The 16,611-nt window shown below is 38.6% G+C and overlaps 1 protein-coding gene across 1 annotated transcript; it reads left to right on the top strand.

Moving 5' to 3' along the window:
* Window positions 1–256: 256 nt before the first annotated feature.
* On the top strand, window positions 257–16,409 carry LOC113585632 (syndecan-2-like). Its single transcript, XM_027023239.3, has 5 exons — window positions 257–589; window positions 11,611–11,716; window positions 12,685–12,839; window positions 13,452–13,593; window positions 14,072–16,409. The coding sequence occupies exons 1-5, from the start codon at window positions 533–535 to the stop codon at window positions 14,233–14,235; spliced, it is 624 nt and encodes a 207-aa protein (XP_026879040.2). The 5' UTR covers window positions 257–532; the 3' UTR covers window positions 14,236–16,409.
* Window positions 16,410–16,611: the final 202 nt, after the last annotated feature.

Below are 16,611 nucleotides of genomic sequence, written 5' to 3'. Positions count from 1 at the left end.
ATGTGTGATTAAGGTGGAAATACTAACGTTTAGGTACGTTCATACACGAGCGCATTCCAGTTAAGAGATTTGCATCAATAAATCCAGTAATCTCAAGCATTTTTAGTGGTGAATGATTCAGCGCAGTGTGGACAGCTGCCTCGACACGTGAACAGAGCATCCCCTAAATTTGGAGCCTTGACTCCCTGTGCGCTAACCATCCGTCAATCATGACGCAAACGCTCCCCCCACTACATGTAGTTCTCTCTCATCTTCCGCCTCTGCTGTCCAGTGCTGCATACGTCCCCGAAAGATGCAGGGCTTCTAAAAATGATTTTTTTTTTTCGGTCTAGCATCTAGTTATTAGGCAGCAATAGAAACTAAGGGTATTTTCGCCCTTAGACAAGACAAGTTGGTATTAAATATAGAACAACCCGCACTACTGGAATAAAATAGGAAAAGGAACGAAAGAACCGACACCACCGGAGAAGAGAGTGAGACTGTGACCCGAAATTTATTTGCAAAAGCTCACCAGACTTCTCAAAAAGGAATAATGAGGAACACTTGGATATTGCTAACTCTTACAGCACTATGCTTCCTGGGTGAAAAGGTGAGTTTGAGAAAAAGCGACGTGCACGTTTGGATCATTCTGTGTCCCTATACTTAGTATCAATGTAGTATTGGCATTGAAGTATGTTGGTGAAATTCGGAATGTTTTACACATACAGGAAATTTACACCAATTACCCTTTTGTTTGTTTGTTTCTTGTTGCTCTAGAAAATAGTAGCAAAGCTAGTTTAAAGTGTATTTTTCGCCGTGTACTGGTGTAGGAAGAGATGACAGCCAAATGCTAATGTATGTGAATCCGTTAGGCTGTTCGAACTTTTCTACGTGAAAAGGTTTTTACATTGCGTGCTATTTAAGGTAACTTTCAAACTTTCGTCCTAGATAGTGATAGTGATGTAAGGCATGGCGGTGTTTTTTTCAGATGTGTTCTAGACTGATAAGTATTTGTGCTTTGAAACGTCCTTTCCCCCGGTCAGTTCCCAACATCGCTGAACGCAGCCCAAGTGGCAATGCCGTATAGCCCCATAACCAGACCCATACGTCCCTGACACAAAAAAGCTTGGATCCTGATCTTAACGATAAAAGGAAAAATACCAGTTTGATGAATATGAAAAATATTTTCTAGGAATTAATGTTTCTTACTTCGGTTGCGTTCAACACTCATCATAATCTAATTAGTAGTTATAAAACTGGACCAGATTAGTGCAGCAATCGGTGACTAAGTGGCCATAAATACGTATATTAACTAGCTTTTATGCTGTAGAATGTATATATGATCTAGTTTCATTCAATATGAAATAGTAAATTATCATATGGTTATGCTACTATACGACATTAAAAATGTGAGAAAATGCTGTCTTCAAAGCTTTGAAAGATTTGGATTTTATTGGGTAGTGCATCTGTTACAAACTGGCCAGACTGCAGGGTCAAAGTCCTTGTAGGTATAACCTGTAGCATTACTATAGATTCTCCATAGGAATACTGCTCTTTAAAGTGCAGTCGACCAGTTTATGGATTGCCTTAGGACACTTTTAGCCAGTAAATTATTCAAAATGGAAGCTAAAGAATGTAAACAAAAAGCTACTAGTCAAAATAATTTGATGGAAAGGTTTTAAAAGGCAATAAAATTATATGGTATATCTGAAAGAAAGAACATTTTACCCAAGTTTCTTAAAATTGAAGAGAGATGCTTACAATGACCTCACAGCATGGCTTTAGCTTTCTGTGAAATGTTCAGTGATTGTTGTTTTTCTTTCTAGTTGATTCTACAGTGTGGCCCTGACCTTTAACAAGTTGTGCCATGTCTGTGACATTATCCACTTGCTAATCATTTATGTTGAATAAATAGTCTTTTCATCAGTATCGAAAAGGTCATAAATAGCTGTCCCACCACCCTGCTCCCTGCCTCCCTCAGTAAACACCTATGAGGTGGACACATGCTTCATAGCTTGGAATCAGGTTTGCGTGTGTCCTCCCTTTTCGTGTGGTCCTCAGAGTGCTGCATGTAATAATTTTGTACAGCCTCTTGTAAAGATTTACTGCCAGGCTTCAGTCTGAGGAAGGCACATGTTGGCTTCTGCCTAACACTGATGAGAATTGGAGGTACTGTGTAATGAAAATTGAACCGGATGTGATAACATCAGGTAAAAGATACATTAACAGAAAAAGAGTCTGTTTTCTATTTCTTGTCTATAAATAGACAAGTTATAGCAATTATGTTTTTATTTCACATTTTACCTTCTTTCCCTGTGACGGATGATTTTAATTGGGCATAGCATATAACATGAAGCAGGATTTGAAAGGGAAAAAATAAACCAAATGCAGAATAACAAATCAGACTTTAGCAGCGCTGCAGAGGATGACAACATCACAGAGGTTAATATTCAAAGACTATGGCAGAACATTGCATAACCAATTAGTGAGAAAAATTGAATTTACTGTCACTCCCACTCAAACACTGGTTTGTGTGGAGTTTGAACCATATTGACTTGTTTAGACACTTTAACCTATGAACTGAATAGGTCAAAATAGCTTTATTTTAGTCTTTGCTACAATTGATATAAAATATATAAAAAAGAATTTGTCCAGTGGAAAAAATAAATAGATAAATGTGATAAATATATAAATGTGATAAATATTACACTGCATTGTGCAGCAAAAAATCAAGGGTTTATCTAGTTGTTAAGATTATTGTTTGACCCATTCATGCTAAATTAGTCTAAATACCCATTTTAGATCAATGTAGCAGTCATTGTTTTCACCACATAGACCCAAAGAAAAGTAAATGATTTAAACTGTGAATTGTGAAAATGATGTATTTTGCAACTTATGTTGTTTAATAAATAAGCTACAATCTTATATTTTTGGGGAAGCCCAGTCATTAAGGTCACCACATCACTGTTATGTGACCACATTATAACGTGTTTTGTCCAGCTATGGGAAAATCTGTCTAAGGAAGCTTGGCTAAATTCTTTCAAACTGACATCACAGTAAGAAGTCACATATTAAATGGTTTATTTGTCTAAGAATGATCCCTGAATATTGTGAAGTTTACATTTAATGGAATGTAATGATATTTATCTAATGGAATGACATTCATCCATATTAGCCACTTGTTTGGGTCTATTTGGTGAAAACACTAGTTCCTATGCTGCATAAATCAAGTTCTCATAACATTGTGTGATAGGATGTAATCTGTATATAGTGTTAAAACACAATAAATTACACATGTATGATACAGTTATGCAAGACCTTTTATAAACAGAACACAGCCACATAGGCCCGTTCATAAACAGATTCCAATATGGCTTGCATCTGAAAGACAGAGACAGCATATACTAAGCTTGACCGGGAGAGCTTGTTCAGTGTTGTGGAGTGTAGCTAGTGAGGCTCTCTCACCCTCATTCGTCTAGCCTCTTGGTTAGCTGAGCGAATGGAAAGTTGTGAGGGAACAGCTTTGGGGCCAGGGGAGAGCAACTGCAAGGGCAGCAGTGAGCAGGAGCATGAGAAGCAGCTTGTGTGAGGCAGACGTTCACTCAGCCCAGTCTGCCTTCACTTCGTAAACTCTTTCATTAGAGCTCAGTAAGTAGGCAGCATTTGCAGGGTGACAGAGCAAGAGAGAAGGGCATCTTGCTGAGGAGGTGGGTAGAGCTGAACACAGTGAGTGCTTAGCAATGTGGTGCTGGTGAAATTACAGCATGCTAGACTCTAAGGAACACTTAATAAACTTCAGCAGGGGTCCACATACACTGCAGAAAAGAGAAAAGGAGGAGACTTATATTAAGCCAAGATGGGGTATCTTCAGTTACGTATGCCAATTTAGGCTGACCTGACAGAAATAGAAAGTCCTTGATCATAGAATATCAATATGCAACCATTTGATAGAAACTATCATTGGCTGCTTCCAAATCCTAGAAGGTAGCCCTACTCTTTTCTGTAGTCTCTTTGCACTGTTCCATCATCTGAAGAGAGAAAATGTCTCCCTTTGTGGAAAAGCATGTGGCTTTTCTCATCCACTGCATATCTAGGATTACAGCCACGGCCTTGTGTACTACAAAGGTAATGTATATTTTTGGGAAAGACACTTGCTTCTAGAGCCTCTTAGTAGGTACACTTTAGTTAACTTGATTGATGTTATTTGTGTTCTTCACTGAAGGGGTTTAGCGTTCCACAAGTTTTCCAGGCCACGTTATGCAAACGTGTTGACTTAGTGGGTCTGCTGTGCACACAGAGTGGGGGTGATGGCTGATGTATGACGCGCCAGAACTCCACCAAGCCCATATATGGGTGCACCACTGTTTTTGTCTGGACTACAAACACCTCCACACCAGATGGTTTTGTGTGTGTCTATTTGTGTTTGTGTGTGTATGGTGCAGATGTTTACTCTTCCTCACTCACAGTAGCATATGTTGCCAAATTCTGACAGTGATAGTAGTAATGTGTGGAGAATTGTACAGTACTGTTCATTTAGTTCATGTATATTAAAACAAAATATTTAGATATTCCTTACAAAATACAGATTAGATCATGCATTGACTGACATTGACAGAAAAAAAAAAACACCCTGACCAACAGTTTCTGGTGCTATATGTGACTGCTGACATTTGTCCAAGAGTCTACGATTGCTAAGCAGTAAGGCTGCATGTTATAAAAAAAAAAAAAAACATGAACCAGGATATGTTATTTTGCTACATACTTCAGTTGTGGTATACTTTGTAATATATAACACAGTGATGATCCCTTTATGTATTTTGATTAAAGATTGGCCTGTATACAGTTTGCAAGGGGTTTTAACTCTCCAAACTGAGCGGATGAGGGAGCTGAAAATCACATCCACAGCCTGAAAAGAATTTAGAGAAGTGCTTGACAGATAATACTAAACTAACTGGTTCTAAATTGCAGTTATTGGATTTTTGGGGGTCTCTGGGTACCTTTGTTCCTCTGTAGATGGCATTTGGTGAGGTTTTATTAACTCTAGAAGAACAGTGCTCTCTAAACACAGTGCATGCTACCCACAGATTCTCAGATAGCTCTTACTTGGTCTAGTTCTCTCAGAACTCAGAATAATGTGAAACATCTTTCTCTCCCTCCCTCCCACTTCTTCTCTTATCTTTGTACTTTTTGTTAATGTTGTGGAATATTTATTAAACGTTGAACGTATTGTTACACTCTCATTTCTTGTTTACTCATTAAAATGTGGGAGAAAGCAAAGACCGAGGTACGGACTTTCTTTGTCGTTTGTGAAAAGGTATCCACAGAGTTCCAGCCCTGGACTGGCAAAGAACGTGTTCTCCCTGAAAGTTCCTTTGAGCACAATGATCCACTCCAAGCCTGGCTTGGCCTCGATCCAGCAGCACAGACACAGAGAAATGCTAACCACCCCCTGCTGAGGAGAGAGGATGGTCATGCAGATTAGTTTTATTTAGAGGTGTTGACAAACCCTGCCTTGTAACGTGCCACAGAGTTTACTGTTTCATATTATTATGAGTCATTTATTGTGCCCATCATGATGAGTTACAAATTATGGTGCTGTTTTTAACTGTGCAGTGTTTTACCATGTTGTTAAGAGGTCTCATTCTGTTGCATATGTAGAATGGGTACTCTGCCTGTGTAGAATGGGTACATCTGCCTGCTGTTGTGCTATAGTAGTTGTCATGCTGTCACCTCTTCAGATGCAGTTTGTGCACAAGTGTGTGGTGACATGTAGTGATTGTAGGGGCCCCAGTGTGCAGTGTTTGGCAGTGGCCAGGTGTGCTGTATATGGGCCGCTTGTTTCACCGGAGCTCCTCAGATTTCTTCTTAAAAACTATAAATGCGCAGGTGTACCCACCCATGACCTTAACTGATAGACTGACTGGTTAGATACCACTGTGCTCTGAGCTTGTCAAAAGCAGTGTACTGTATATCCAGTAGTCTTTGTACACAACATACATGTACAACTGCATGCATGTTGTTCAGGGAGAAACCCTTGCATCCATATATGCCGAGAACCCCACTAATTTCAGGGTTGTTCTACTTAACTGCCACTATGAATGCAAGAAAAGGTTATATTGTAGTCCAGGTAATCCATTTGAAGTAGTTGAGAATTGTTTGATTTAACCTATGTAAATCCAATTAAATTAAATTCTATTAAAATGTATTTATATAGTGCCTTTTAACAATAGAAATTGTCTTAAAGCAACTTCACAGGAACTAGGTCTAGACCTCTAATGAGCAAACCAAAGGTGATAGTGGTAATGATGCCATCTGAACATAGAGCGAGATCAAGGCAAGGTCAAGAACTCTGAACCTCCATCAAAGAAACAAATCTGTAACACCATTTCATGCTTTGTCATGTATGTGTTTCTGTGTATATATTCACCTGCTCCACAGGTGTCACAGCTAAACAGTCTCCTATGGTGTTCCTGTTTTTAAGTCACCATTTTACTTGACTCTACCTCCAGACCAGTACTCCTTCTCCTTTGTCTGTCTTGTTTGCTCTCTCTCTCTCTCTCTCTCTCTATATATATATATATATATATATATATATATATATATATATATATATATATATATATATATATATATATATATATATATATATATGTGTGTGTGTGTGTGTGTGTGTGTGTGTGTGTGTCTCTCACTCTCACCCTACCCCTTTTTTGTCCTCCCTTCTTTTCCTCACTCTCCCTTCTGCTCAGCACCTGTGTTTGTGTAGACATACTAAGAATACCTCACATGCCTGTGGTCTGAATGGGCTGTATTCATCACTAGTCTCCTTCTCCACAGCTTACTGTAGACAGTGATGCTTGCCTAATGTGCTTAGTGTGTATATCCATCCAATGTGTGTATACGCGTGTATTTGTGTGTGTGTGTGTGTGTGTGAGTGTGTGTGTGTGTGTACATCGGCAGCTGGTCAGGCTCTGCACACCCACTGTGTTGAGAGCTCAGCTGGCTGGTTAATATCAGAGGCACATCTGCGTTCTCACACTTGGCAGATTGATTTCACCAGCATTGCAGTGGACTTCATGTCTGTTTTACATATTTAGGCCACTGCATGAACTAACATGGCTCATACAGCTTAAAACCCCCCATTTGCTTCTCTTGGTTTAGATGCTGGGCTTCCTTTTGAATTTTTGCTTTTTATTTTTTAAATACCTGATGTGGTTATTTTCCTTGGTCGGCTGCAGCTGATGATTACATGAAGATCTGGTGTGTTTTTTAGTTGATATCAACAGAACCATTTCATGTCATAGTTTTTATTTTTTAAAGCTGGTGAATTGTTAACTTATTGTGATAACCACACTGGACATCTGTGAATTTTGGTAATTATTCCATAGCTTTTTGCATTTTCCCTCATCCCTTCCTTTCTCTCTGTGTGTTTGGTCATGTCTCCAAGAGCGTCTACCTGGCCACAGGAGTAGGCGAGGAGGGAAGCAGCCAAGTGTGACTGTTTCAAATGTCACATACTCAGCTCCCATCACAGTAATGAGTATAGAGCACTCTCTCTCTTCCCCTGTGCTTCTTGTGCTACACTATTGATTTCTGCTCATTTTAAGTGATTCTTTGTGTGGATGGATGGGACTGGCCTCGTATTGAGCAGCATGCTACTTCAGGTTTCTGCTTCTCTGAAGGGCAGACATAAATCCATTCGAAAAATTGATTTAAAAAGACAAACAGAGAAGCACATGCTCCAGACACATACCCTTTTATAATTATATATACATCCATGTGTATATAGTTCAACAAATATTGATGTGATGTACTGCCTGTTTCATTCTCAGTATGCAGATCTATAATTAAGATTTATTTATTTGTTTGTTTGTTTTTTAAGCAGAAAATAAACTCCTAATAGACTCTTAACCCATGGCATATATTCTGTGTTGTCAAATGTCATGCTTGTTTCCAGAGCTGATACATTTTGTCCTGCAGGTCAGAGACAGAGCAGCTTTATGGACTTTAGCTGAGAGTCACTAGGAGAGGTAGCTATACCACATCACTGTGTGCTGTGTGTGTGAATGTGGAAAATGAGCCTGAGTGTTCGTCCAATCGCTGGAGCGGAGCAGATTCGTGAAGTAACACTACCTCGCCTTAGGCATATAGAGAACAATTTCAAAAGGAGGCATAGCAGTCGGATTTGTATTGAGATTACACTAAGAGCTGTGAATGCAGTTTGGCATGTGTGAGGGGAATGTCTGGGGTTTAATAATGATATCAGGCTTGCTGGAAGGAGCCCTGCAGTGGCCCTGCCACTGGAACATTCCCTGCATTATTGCTGGAGCTCTGCTCTCTAGACACTAATATGTGCTTTTGATGTCCTAGACCTAATTCTACCATGTCTTATGTGTGTTGGGCCACATTTGGCTGAATGAATATTACAGACCTCCCCCTACCCGTGTGAATATTACAGACCTGACCCATATCACAATGAATAATACAGACCAGTTTCACCAGTGTTAATATTATAGACCTGCCCCTACCCGAGTAAACTTTACAGACCTGCCCCTATCGTGGTGAATATTACAGGCCGACCCCTCTCACAGTGAATATTAAAGACCTGCTGGGGTGAATACTGCAGAACTGCCCCTACCAGATTTAATGTTACAGAACTTCCTCTAACAGAGTAAATATTACTGAACATCTCATCTGAAATGTTCTGTGTGACAGTGAATGAAATCAGAACTGCTTATGTTACAGGGTTTTGCAGCATTTTTATACAGTCATAGAAACTAGGAACTTGCAGATCCAGCCTGTTCACCATGCTGAGTGATCTCACATACAACACACTGCTGTAATTTTGCCTCATCAGTCTACACATCTGATATGGTTTGAGCAGCTACACTAGTTGAGGTACCAATGTTATCCAGTCATGATACCAGTGTAACAGGACTTTCCCTTATGCCAAAACAAATGCTTGAACCATTGTTGTTGCACCTCTGATTTTGTAAGCAAACATAGACAACTTTCACTCCATTATATGGGTCATTGGTTGAAGTTATTAGTTGTGTGCTTAGTCTGTGTGAGTATAGCACAAGCATGTCTGTGTGTTTGTGTAGACAGAGATGTGCCAGGATAGTGGAGACAGGCTTGCCTTATGCACACAGTAGCATGACCTGTATGTGTAGGTCTGATCTGCGGTAATGGAAGTGCACTCACTACCTTACATTCCAAAATCACCGCTGAAGACCCAGACTGCCATGTTCAGGAGGGTCAAGAGCAGTGTCCTCAGTAGAAGAGCTTGGATCCAGTGTTGGTCTGCAGCTTTAGTACTCTGCAGATGTCTGAGCATCAGCTTCACTGAAACTGCTATTAGGGTTTAGCCTGATGTTTATCTCTCTTTGTCCATATGGTTTTACACATACTGCTACAGAATACAGACTTACCTTTAGGCAGAGTTAGAAGAGGCAGTTTTTAATATATAATGTCGTTTGGGATGTTTTGGAGGTAAGGGAATTTAAAGTTAGGATTCGTTTTGTTTACCTTCTGTGGTTGGCACTCCAGTTTTGCACCACTCAGCTTCTAGATTATGTTGTTTCCAATTTTTGAATTATTCAGCTAATTTCGATTGATAAAAATTGTTGTTCCCCTCCCTCTTTAATGTCCTTTGTATGCAGCAAGCTAAATCCATCGTATGTGCCTGTTCCTCCATTCTGCTTCTGCTTTGGGACTTGGTTCCTCCAGTCTGCTTCTGCTTTTGGGACATGCAGCAAGCTGGATGCTTTATGAATTATGAGCTAGTTAGGGTACACTGAATTTGTACATGAGTTAGGCACTGCAAAGATGTGTGTGTGTGCGTGCGTGCGTGCGTGCGCACACGCGTGTGTGTGTGTGTGTGTGTGTGTGTGTGTGTGTGTGTGTGTGTGTGTGAGTGAGATGGTGTTTGGCAAGGCAGTTTGGAGGAGAGAGGAGAGAGTGTAGTTTGTGAGTTTTAGAGTTTCCTGTCCAGCTGTAGTGCTGGCACATACTGAAAGAGTGCAGCTCAGACCAGCACACAATGCTGTGCTTGTGCTGCAGCCTGGAGCTCAGGAATGCTACTCTCACCTTCGTATGGCTGACAGTAGTTTGTTTTGGAATCAGAAACATTATTCAACACACTCTAACTAGCATACTCCCACACCATCTCTTTAATCTCTCTCTAATTCTCTCATTTACTCACTGCAAATATGGTCCTATTAGACTCCCATGAAAAAGTAAATTAGAGTGTCTCTAATTCTGTGTATATGTTTATTCACAACTGTCTGCTGTTATTTTGTGATATTTTGGAGCAATCAGGTCATATTTAAAATCCCGCTCTGGAATCATTTTAAAGTACTTTTGAATGCATATGCATAATCAATAGGTATCCAACTGTCTGAGGAGATACAGCAAAAAAAAAGTCTGCTTATTTTTGTGCCATGGCAGATTTTTCATAATCTGTTGGCTGAACAGAAATTATTATTTCATTTTAAGAGAGAGCTATCCAAGAGTTCCATCACTGACTTTGTGACTCACCAAAGCACAAACCTCATGTGCAAACTGCCTACATGTTCTGGATATTCATCAGGGTGCCACAGTAGTCCCACCCGCTTCTTGCAGCATGTTCAGACCTGGCGGCAGAAACTCCCAGATCTGTATGGACATGTAGAAAATGTGCCCACTGACTGCTTCAGCTTTGACCAGCACAGATCAACACTGATCTATCAGTAACATTAGAATGCTCAGTAGCTCAGTGCTGACTGGAGTTGTATTTTACTGTTGCCATCATTGCCATTGATGGCCCCTCTCCTTTTGTACGCACACATGCACACAGATCCTTGTTATTTCCCCGTATGAGCATTCTCTCAATCTGTGTCGTCACATTTGTGTCAGTGTCTATTACCATAAGTAGAAGATTCATATTTACTCACACATAAATACAGTACATGCATGTAATATATCTCTGCTTTAATTCTTACCACTGAATCTGCTTAGTTTTATTCTCATTCCGCCACATAGCCTGGGTATTCTGTTTGGGAGCAATAAAACCTTTTGTTTCTCACGGATGTCAGAGTTAGCTGACGTTGAACAGTGTTTCAACAGGTCAGGGAGTCACATGCTGATTTTGTTCTAAAGTAAAATTGTATTTTTCCTGCTTTTTTGTGGTTTTCAGGGTTTTGGTTATATAGGAAGGGTTTCTGTGAGATTTACTAATGCACTAAGCATAACTTTGTTATAAAAGGTTTGTTCAAAAGGTTTGTTCAGTGCTTTAACTAAAAAAAGTTTAACATTACTGCATTGGTTTTTTGTTGTTTGACTGGCTAACATGAATATACTGCAATTGGCAAGCTGTTTGTGGCACTAAACACCAGTGAAATTTCATCAGAAATAAACTGGTTGTATTTTGACTTGTGAATGAAATCCTTAAATTCTGGTTCTTTAATTTCCTATTTCTAGTATACATCTGGTTCAGGAGAGGCTATGATTTGCACTACAAGTTGTGATATGTAAGCTGAGTGCATGTCATTAAATCAGTACCTGTTTTGGAGAGTAGGTGTGACAGTGCTCTGAGAGAGCTCTGCGTATGGGGCTTCATATGGGGTGTTTTGTGTGTGTTTACTCATACAGATGGTGGTGACAGGTCAAACTGTCCCACCTGATATCCTGTACCTTGAAGACCATTCAGGTGATTATCCTGTTGATGATGATGACTTCAGCTCCGGCTCTGGATCAGGTAAGTCAGCCTCTCCGGACCAGCCTAAGCATTAAGCCTGATTATTCTAAATATTAACATTCAGTTAGTAGTGTTTTTGTATAGTTTTATTTTGCATATGATTACCAATTCGTTATGTATATTGATTCACTGGATTTGCTTATTGTTATTGTAAGTTCATGACAGTACAAACATCTCATGACACAAGAGAACACGAGACATTGAAAACTGAAGGTCACTAACACTGACACAAATGAGACAAGACCATACTGACAATTCACCCAGTATGGAGAATTTATACACAGCCTTATTATAGCTTAGGGAAAAAAAGAAAGTGTGTGTAACAAGGAGCAGGTGACACTGCTTAAGGAAAGCAGAATGCTTCAACATGCTGCCAAGGGCCCCTCTGTGACAGTAATGGCTACAACAGCAGGAACTTGAGTTTGTTGGGTTTTTTTTTTTCTTTTCTGGCTGGGCAGATTAGGTGTGAGTGTCCAGCCAAGGCCCAGGGTGTGGGCAGTTTGGCATAGCTCACTAAGCTTCTTTGAGTGACTCTGGAGGTAGCTGTCTGCCTTTGTGAGAACACTGTAAGCAGTGTAAGCTGTAACACTGTAAGCTGCTGGCTGGCTGCCAGGCAGTGGCAGCAGCTTGACACTTTCACAGATGTTTCATCTGCGGTCAAATGCGGTCAGCCAAGACAAGCACAGTCATCCAGCAGGTGTCTGCTCCATACATAAAGCCTGCATTATTAATGAACTAGCTCCATCCCACTTTATTTAAACTCTATTCACGTATTCACACTCTTACAAAGACGCTGACTAACAGAAAAATTTTTAAATACCATACATGCATAACATAATGTGTGTGTATTTGATGTTCAGCATTGAGAGTGGCAACAAAATTCAAAATTTAATGCAGCTACATAAGATATCTGGAATTCTTGCAACAATGGTATAAGAGGTGTTTTGTCTCTTTCTCATGACCTGCAGGTTTCAGTGAAAGTGATGATGAAGATATGCTGACCTCACACATCGGATCCACGGAGCACCCCCTGCAGACCAGCAGTGCTACCCTGGAAACACCCTCTCTCCAAGAGGCAGAGACAGTTTTGGAGACCATACTCGAGAGAGAGCTGGAAACTGAGGTGGAAATGTTTTGCTTTCTCATTTCAATAAGATTGCAATTTTGTAGACAAAATTCTATTTTTAAAAAAAATGTTATTATTTTATTTGGAGTTTGAAACTGACTGAAAATATCTCACAGATTTTAACTGGGAGAAAAATTAGAAAGCTCAAGTAATACTGATGTGTTCCTTTTGCATTGCACCTGTTTGTATCAGGTGACTGTTATTCACTGCACCTGGTATGCTTTGTAACCTGTCTATTCAGTTCTGGATTAGTTTTCCCCCTTGATCTGCTGGAACATGCCTTGGCTCTGTATATTAAGTTGAAATTAGTTTAAATTAGACAATGCAACAAGTTCAAAGTTTCATCGGTGGTATTTTTGTCTGTGTTGGTTGAACCAGATAGGAATTCCATCCCTTTCTGTACATAGTTCCCCATTTCAGGTGACCCCAAGTAACTGATCAAAACAGCATTATTTTAAATGTAATATTGTGTGTAAAGATACAATGTGAATCACTATGCAGTTATGTATTGCACTATAAAAAGTAGGTAATAGTCATTATGTGTTCAGTGTTTCATGCACAACTGTCTTTGATTTTCCTAGTACTCTTTATTTTGTGTCTCCTCTCCAGGTACCTGACTATCAGACTGAGGAGCCCCAGGTCAGTGTTCTAGCCATCAGTACCAGCAGTTTCCCTGGTCTGGCAAAGGGATCTGACAAGCAACCCAAGGTACACACAGAAAACCTCTTCCAGAGAAAAGAGGTGCTGGCAGGTATGTTCAGTTCAGAATCATAAATGGGTTTTTTACTTTTGCCACAGAGTTTTCATGTGTAGGGTGCGTTATCAAAACACTTTGTCTGCTAAGAAACCTAAAGATTGTATATAATATTTGTCTTATTTTTAGATGGCTGAGTGCAGACATTAAATTCACTTTGTTTCAATGCATGGATTAACATATACTTAAGGCAAATAAAGAGGAAATTATAGGAAATAAATTAATGGAGACTATTCTGATGATTATTCAACAACTCATTGATTATTTCAGTTATAAATTGCACATTGCAACTTGTTTCACTGCAGATTTTTCATCTCAGGGTTCTTACAGTTTATTTTCTCCCATGTCCATGAATGCACATGGATAGTTCAAATAGGATATTTAATTTTTTAGGTGGTCATATTGACACTGCCTTTGTTTTTCTTTCTGTTATCACCTGAAGAATGAATTTCAAATGAATTTCCTTTTTCTGTAGCTGTTATAGCAGGTGGTGTGATCGGCTTCCTATTTGCTATCTTCCTCATCCTCCTTTTGGTGTACCGCATGAGGAAGAAGGATGAGGGGAGCTACGATCTGGGAGAACGCAAACCACCAAGTACAGCCTATCAGAAGGCTCCCACCAAGGAGTTCTATGCCTAAATGACAAATCACTCTCAAGATTAACATTCATATGAGAACCATTTCCTCAGTATTCTAAAAGAAAAGCTGGAATCACAAAAGACTGAGGAGGGTTTTATTTGGAACCTTTACTTATTTAATAACAAAGGTATTTTTGCTTCATAAAGCCAATCAGGTCTTGTGTTTTCATCTTGGATCACATTTTGTTTCTTTTGTGGTTTTTGAGAAAGTAATGTGGGAGAAAGTAATGTGTATTATAAAACAGTGAATTCTTTCTCAGTATTTTCACCCATTGACTACTTTGTAACTGTAAAGGTACATATTTGAGGGTTTTGGTTTTTTTGTTGTTTTTTTTTAACAGGAAAGAGGTAGAAATGTGGAATATAATTGTATTTCATTTTTTTATGTTTTAATAATTACCCTGATCATACTACAACAGTTTCTCCATAACCTATGATGTCAATATTGACCTCATTTCTAATTTAGATGCCATAAATGTTTTTATTTTTATAAAGGTTTCTCTCTCTTGGGCTTGACATTTTTTTAGTTTTGTCAACATAAATTTGTATATTTTTGTCATGTCAGCTTCAGAGTATGAGAGGACCAATCATCCTGCAAAATGTCTAAATGTATCTTGCCATATTTCCTATATTTCATTTTCCATTGATTGCTTCAGTCTCAAAACTCCCAGATGTTCAGATTTCCTTTTTTAGCCAAGAACAAATTCTGACATGCTTCATCCATCTATCTATCTATCTATCTATCTATCTATCTATCTATCTATCTATCTATCTATCTATCTATCTATCTATCTATCTATCTATCTATCTATCTATCTATCTATCTATCTATCTATCTATCTATCTATCTATCTATCTATCTATCTATCTATCTATCTATGTCTTTCTTTCAAGTTGCTATGCAAGGTAACGTAAACATATTGACCAAGCAGTAGGACTTGAGTCGTAAATCTCAGCCTTCAAATCATAAAATGTTCATTGATGTGTTTGCAGAGGTGCAAAACATTGATGTTCCATAATGCAAATTAGTGGTGATTTAGGTCAGACTTTAAATGTGGTTTCCCATTGTTACACCAATGAATCTGTTGTATTATGAGTGTAGTCATGAAAATGTTAGATGGCCAATCAACTAAGCAGCACATGAGTGATTAAAAGTTAGCTAAGGTGCTCTAATTTGTTTTTATGGTAATCTAAGATAGATACTTAGTGGATTGGAAAATCTCTCTGCAGACTTAACCACTCATATTATTTCTCAGTGTGACATTCATATTGGTAAAATAAAAAATATGGTAAGTTGCTTACATGCTACATAGGCATTGAATTTGAAATAAATATTGTTTGGTCAATCTTGTTCAGTCCCTCTGAATGCCATGTTGCAATGCTAATATTGTTAATGAAAATGTTGCTAGACAGCAACAATCTTCATTAGGAAATGTTGCAACTCCTTGATTAATGACAATAAATTAGCTGGAATTATGAAAAAGATGTTGCAAAATCAAGGCTTGATGTGAAAGAAGAAAGAAAACCTCAATTTTCAGATGTTCAAAGGTTATACAGCAGAATAGAGTTTCTCAGCATAAGTGCACTTCATTGCAATTTGTTGTTGTTTTTTTTGCTATGGTGACTAAAGACTACAGTGACCTGTAGTTGTGGTCATTTGATTTGTTCACTGTTGGTGACTTTCCCTTAATAGGGCCACTCATTTTTCATAGCTGAATCCTTGATTCCTATTACAGAACTGATGTATCATCATTTTCCAAAGACTTAAACAGTGTTGTTCCTATAATTATACATTTTGCTTACGTCTTTACATTCTCATTCCTTTTCCTGTTCCTTTCTTCTTAATTTTCTTTACGGACCTGACCAATGAGTCAATGACATATCTGTATATGTTAATATACAATAATTTATAGAATATAATTATTTATATACAACATATTAAATGTAAAATATTAGTAAAAAATCTATGAAAATGTATATTCACAGATGTTTGAACACCCTTAAAGTGCCTACTGTTTTAAAAACAGATTCCCATTTTGGGCATTTGAGGACATTTGTACAACAATGAAATGAAGGACAGAGCTTCATAAGCATGGTTAATAATGGAAACCTTCCGGAGTTATGATAATGGTGTTGTAATGAGAAACTCTACTGAATAAACATTTTCTCATGGAATGTTGATACTCTGATTATTATGCCTGACATGCATGTGGTGCATATTTGGTTGTGTGTTCTTTTGTTGAATGTCATCCTTCAGAAATGGTCATCAGATAAGTAATTTTCTCCAGAGTGTATATGTATTCGCCTCTGGGAATAAGAGCTGAATTTTGTTATAACATATAAGGAAAAATCTTGAGTGTCTCTCTAAGTGAAATGG

The sequence above is a fragment of the Electrophorus electricus genome, chromosome 14, assembly GCF_041902795.1.
Source record: "Electrophorus electricus isolate QZ-2024a chromosome 14, ASM4190279v1, whole genome shotgun sequence".
In the NCBI taxonomy this organism is placed as follows: domain Eukaryota; kingdom Metazoa; phylum Chordata; class Actinopteri; order Gymnotiformes; family Gymnotidae; genus Electrophorus; species Electrophorus electricus.
The sequence above is the reverse complement of the archived record's forward strand: the minus strand, read 5'-3'. Positions and strand labels throughout refer to the sequence as shown.